Source organism: Panthera tigris, chromosome D1, assembly GCF_018350195.1.
Source record: "Panthera tigris isolate Pti1 chromosome D1, P.tigris_Pti1_mat1.1, whole genome shotgun sequence".
In the NCBI taxonomy this organism is placed as follows: Eukaryota; Metazoa; Chordata; class Mammalia; order Carnivora; family Felidae; genus Panthera; species Panthera tigris.
Window position 1 is genome coordinate 13,426,579 of NC_056669.1, and position 6,000 is coordinate 13,432,578.

Below are 6,000 nucleotides of genomic sequence, written 5' to 3' on the forward strand. Positions count from 1 at the left end.
AGAAAAGGGACAAATACCTGGTAAGAAAATCAAGCGGTGTTCTTGTTCTTGACTTAAGGATCCTTCCTTTTTTCCTTCGTTACATGGAACTAGTTCTACTGTTACTATTAATCCTTGAAAAGACAAATCAAGAGTTTAAAAATCAAAAGCTGCGGCTTCTGAAGCCCAGTTCTCACACATCTGACTTACTGCAGTGACACAAATCCAGGAGCCCTCCCCTATGAAGGTGCTTTGGACGACATTCATGTTGTAACTGCCAAATAAAGTCCACAGATTTCAGAATCATTTGTCAATACCAAAGACAACCTTACCAAGAACTGGTCCTTTTATCTCAGAGGTCACTCCTCTGATCCAGGGGTTTATTACCTAGAACAACAATTAATCTTGCTGTCTTCTCAATATAAACTAGCCTTAGCCAAGATACAGTTCTACCCATGATCCACATCCCTCACTGGGGTATCCCTGCTGGGAGGTGGAACAGAAGGTTTGCTGACTTGACATCAAGGGGCCTGCTCCCAGGGGCCGGGCTGGGTAACTGACTTATCCTCAGTTCCACGATCAGCAGGGTCCTTCTCTGTGGGCTTTGGCTGCCTCGCTATAAAATTATGAGATTTCACCAGATGATTTTTAACATCCTTCCCTTTGCAAAAATTCCATGATTATAAGAATCTCTAGTTCCTCAACAGGTACTAAGAAAAAGCAGCTTTGGTGTAATGTTCCATTTTCTATTAAATACATGGCAAGGTGAACATGAATATTGTATTGGGTGAGTGTCTGTATACACGCATATATACGTACACATGTGTGTATAGATATACACATCTGTATGAGTGCGCATACACACTGACTGATACCATTAGGCGCTTATATGGGACTAATTGCTCCCAACTCAAAGCAGCAAATTTTCAATTCTGCAACAGATGTCGCTGTGTGATTTCTCCTTTCTGTGCTGGATTTTCAGTGAAAAATGCCCAGCATAATGGTCAGTACTATTCTTCACAAGAAAGAGATATAGCATTTGAATCCTTAGGATTTATTTCTTATAAATTTTCTTCACATGCTGGTAAATTTCCATTCCAATGATACCATAGATTAGTTTGGCCCAATTTAAGAGATCTCCCCACATAAAAACAGGCCTTTTGTCACACACACACACACACGCACACACACACCCATTTTTAAAATGTAAAAGCTAAGTGGCCAATTAGGTATTAAAATGTCACTTACAAAAACCCAGAGAATGAGACAGTTTATATTCACAGCAATATTATCCAGTTTTTAAAGCCTGAAAATCATTTAGCAATGCAGGCCAAGGAATTATAAAAATTCACGTAGGTTACGAGGCGAAAATGTACCGGGTGCGGGCAAAAGCCACCAAAAACTCCAAGAGCACCATTAATGATATTGAAGACTGGGGATTTCAATGTTTACGGCATTTCTTTAAAAATAAATAGTTAAGACTAACATTAGAGTTTGCAAGATATCTTACCGATCTGACATTCTCTCTCAAACCACTTCTTGACACATGTCAAAAAAAAAAGTGACACCTCTTTCCCTTCAACCAGTAAGTCCTCCAATGACCAGGAGTCTCAACAGGTAGCTAGCACAATCTTCTGCTGAAATTCAGAGCTGGGAAAAAGCATTTCAAAATCTCTCTTTTAGACCTGGGAACCTGTTAGCTTCTGGGCTTTTAGAGGGAGTAGAGCAAGACGAGCAGTCAGGGAGTCCAGGCCCAAGTCGGTAAGAATATGAAGTCAGGAAGTGAGGGAGGAAGCAAAAGTGTCCTGCTTGTAAGGCTTCTTCCCTGTCCCACTCCCCTTCACCAGGAGGGCCATTGGGGAAAACTGCATAAAGCATGTACAACATCCATATGAATAAAGCTCTTTGTTCCAGGGAACTGCCTGCTCTTTTATTCCCCCCTTTTTCCGTATTTGTTCATTTCAAAAGATTGCTCAATGGGCCTCTTGTTCCTCCAAAATGTCCCAGGCAAATAATGCAAGCTTGTCTCGTCACACAAGTCACTAAATGAAGCCTTGTGCGTCTCCAGTGACACACTGTAAATATAAAGTGGCATTAATGAGGGATATTTTATCAAAGCTATCACAGACAAGTGCAAGTCCCTCCTGTGGCTATTCAATTTGATGCAGGGAAAGGCAACAATAGCAGGGCGGCACTTCTGTAAAGTCCCCATCCCCGGTATACAAGCCCCAACAGGCCAGGACGAGCAAAACTCAGCCCCTGGGCTTCCGGCACCATCACAAACCTCCACCCATCAGCCATCCTCTCTAATGCTAAAAAAAGGTAAGAGGACGGTAGTCAACCACTGGTTCACTCGGGATGAGAAGCAGCAGCATGCATGCACCTAAAACATAACAGGCGTGATTTACACTGAGGAGTGAGTTTCCACAACCCCATTTTAGCTGCATTTCATTAACATCCATTGACTCCAAACATCACAGGAGAGATGGGAGATCTTTTCCAGGGGATAGATGGATCCAGTTGCAGGGGAAGACAGAACCAGGATCTACTACTGTCCAATGGCCCCGGATAGCTCTCCCAGGGAGGATGTAAATGAAACACGCCTAATGAAGTTACAAGGCAACACCAACAGGTTTCTTTAACCTGACAGTGGTACCTGCAGGCCTCTGAGAAAGCTTAACGGGAGAGGACTAAGGAAGCAAAGTCCCCAGTGCTCACCTAAAGTCTACTCTGGATGCCCAGGACCTGGGGGCTGGGCCAAGACCCCTTCCCAAACCCATCACCAAAAAAGGCGTAAGAGGAAAAGCAGATTGAAAGAAAGTCATCTCATCCCCTCACTACAAATCAAACCCAATTACTTTCTAATTTGAACACAATCTGATAACCAGCGTACAAACAGGGAAGCACACAAGAGCAAGAAGCTGCTTCCATGGTAACTGGCAACAGAATTTTCTTGTAGCTTTGACATGCACGGTTGAGTTCCAGACCGCTCCTTTCTGAGTCTGCAGACATCCCTCGCTGGGAAGGCAACTTCTTACCGCGAGATAGTTACAAATATAGTACTGTCGCTACTACCCGGTACGGTCAATGAGCAGGCTGGGGACAGGAGGTATAATCTAATCCTACTCCGCTGCCGAGCGGCATTGCACGGCTCCCATTTTTAGTTAAATGGCAATATCCCCGACCAGCGCTCCCCCCCCCCTTTTTTTGCAGCCAATACAAGTCTATTGTTGCCTCTATTATGCGCCAGTTACCGAGCCTTTACTCACGCTCACGTTTAACTGACACTGGCGCTTTTTACAATGCAGCAGCACGAGGGATCTCTTTCAGGAACATTTTATTGAACCCATCCAGTCAGAGACATCGCCCGAAATGAAGTTGTAACCACACCGGCATAGGCTGAACCCAATTATCTCGTAACTCATAAATTAAGAATTCACAGAAGAAAAACACATAAACAACATCCGGAGACAAGCAGAGGCATGGAAGCAAAAATCCTCAGCTCTGGAACCGAGCAGCTGCCAGATTCCCACCCCTATACATCCCCGATAGGTTCCCCAAGCCCAGCGCCCTTGCGAGCCTGTTTCGGGGGAAAGCAACCAACCCGGCATCCCCCAAACGCAAAGCCAGCACCCCAGACATCCCCATTTCCTACAGCGTGTCTCCTGCGGTGTTTACGTAACTGTGTGTCCTCTAGCGTGTAAACAAAAGGCACAGCCCAAGCGGAGAGGCGCCCGGGAAAGGCACGGTGGCCCCAGCGCTGCGCCCGCCGCGGCCGGGGGCTCCGCAGGTGGGGGCTGAGCTCTCGGTGTCCTCCGCCACTTGTTGCTCGCGGGTCCTGCAGCTCCCAAGCTGCAAGGAGGGGCTTTGCAGGCGCGGAGCCCTGCTGCATCCCCTCCCGCACCCCAGCCCCCCGCCTCGGCCCCGTGCCTCTCGGTCCCGCTCCCAGCCCGGAGCCCGCAGCCCGCGACCGGGAGCGCGGGGACGCCGCGCGGCAGCCGAGCGCGGCGGTGGCGGGAAGGGGAGGCAGGGTGCAGCGCGGCCAGCCTTTCCGCTGGGGAAGAGCTCCGGCTCCCTTTTGTTAGCAAAAGCAAACACTGCCCTCTTCTTTCCCGACCGCGCCAACGCGCCCGGCACACGGGCAGTCACACATCGTGCTCCTGTCGAGTGCTCGGCGTCTTCGGGGAAGGCGCCGGGCGTGCAGAGCCGCCCCTGGGCAAATTCCCAAGACAGCTCCGCACGCAGGGGGCGCCCGGAGGCCCGCAGGGTGCCCGCCTGGCCGCAGAGGCCGCGAACCTCCCTCCACCACCCCAGGGCTGCCGAAAAGGACCGGCAGCATGGGAACCCGGCGTCCCCACTCGCGGCGGAGGACGCCGTGGCCCAGGCGGGCTGCGGGCTCCCGGCTCCTTCCCGCAGAGGCGGCGACAGCAACCTTCCCTCCCCCCCCGCCCCCGCTCCGCGGGGCCGGGCCTGAGGAACTTTCCCTGCCTGGAGCTGGGCCCGGGAGCCCCGCAGCCGGGCGGCGGGAGCGGGGGGAGGGGGGGCGGAGGGCAGCGATCTGGCTGGAGGGAGACACGAGGGGCGCGCGGTTCGGAGGACGGTGGAGAAAGGCAGAGCGCGGGGACAGCAGGAGCGACCAGACAAGTCTGGGGATGTCCTGTAGATCGGTGAGAAATCACGCTGGAGGCGGCTGCTAGTCAGCCATGGGGAGGTCTAGGGGATAGAGAATTAGGGGGCCCGCTGGAAAGGTGGGGGCGAATGGGCAGCTCTGGGACGGGAGGACCTGCAAGTTACGGGGACAACAACGAGTTTGGGAGGGTCCGGAAGGTTGAGGGGTACCTTCCATCCATCCCCTTCTCCCACATTCTCTAGCCCCCGGGCCCCCCATTCTCACTCCACTCCGCACCCCGCGCCAAGCCGGGGAGAAAAGGTGTGGGTGCAGCCATCCCTGAGGGCTCCAATTCCCACCCAGCTGGGCAAGGGAGAAGGGGATCACCGATCCCCTCTGCCCCTTCCATCTCAGCCCTGAGTTTCCTCTCCACACTCCCTCGGATTCGGATTTAGGAAGTGGGGGAAGGTTGTCATGGAAACGTTTCCCCCTTCCACGGCTATGGCTACTGGGGTGCCTTAGGAGATTTAGAGGGCCAACCGGCCGGTGCCCACACCTACCTGTGGGGATCAGTGCCGCGGCGGAGAGGAGCAACAGCAGAAGCCGGAGTCGGAGCCCGGGAGGCGCCGCCGCCGCCGCCACCGCCGCCACCGCCGCCGCACACTGGGATCCGCTCGGCAGCACAGCACTCGCCATGTCGGGCACCTGCCTCAGACTGGCGGCGGTGGCTTCCTCCGGAGCCCGAGCGGACAACTAATGAGATGCTAATGACATGCACCGGGGGCGGAGTCCGGACCGACCAATCACAGCGCCGCTAGCCCAACCCGGCTCTCGGAGGACTCGCCCCCTCCCCCACCCCGCCCCCTGGCGCTGGCGTTCGGCGGCGCGCCCGCGCCACCTAGGGGCGGGGCCAAGGGGAGGGGCGTATGCAAATATGTTTATGTTAAAATTCGTTTTCGCTTCCCCGGGATCAAGGAAAAAGTGTTCTCCTGGGCGCCTGGCGTGTGGGGGCTCGGGCTCCAGGGGGCGGGTCTCGCTTCCCGTACACCTATATTAGGAACGTATACAGCAATGGCTATAGCCGACCGACGACTGGAGAATCTCCCTAGGAGGCTCCCCTGCGCGGTACACCGAGTGCATCTAGCCTGGAAACCACACGTTGCAAATTTCCGTCACTCACCTTGCACCGAAGGAATAGATCTTTGGGAAACGGGGGCTGTTCGGGAGTGGAGAGTGAGAATGCAGGTCCCCGGATTGACAAAACAATCTGGGAGAAGTGCATGCGTGCTTTGCACGTCCGGCGGAGCGGGAGAGCCCGCTCAACAACCTAGCGGTAGACTAGGGCATAGTTGGGAGAAAGGAGCCCTAGTCGGGCTCTGGGATTTTCGAGTCGGTATCTTTGCGGTAGATTT

General features: G+C 53.3%; 1 protein-coding gene across 5 annotated transcripts in view; it reads right to left on the reverse strand.

Moving 5' to 3' along the window:
- Nucleotides 1-5,328, reverse strand: part of CADM1 (cell adhesion molecule 1) — a 329,180-nt gene extending 323,852 nt beyond the window's left edge. For all 5 annotated transcript variants that reach the window (XM_042959431.1, XM_042959430.1, XM_042959429.1 and 2 more), the window contains exon 1: nt 5,149-5,328. In XM_042959431.1, the coding sequence (XP_042815365.1) occupies nt 5,149-5,284 (136 nt within the window). In that variant the 5' untranslated portion in view covers nt 5,285-5,328. The remainder of the gene's footprint in view (nt 1-5,148) is intronic.
- Nucleotides 5,329-6,000: the final 672 nt, after the last annotated feature.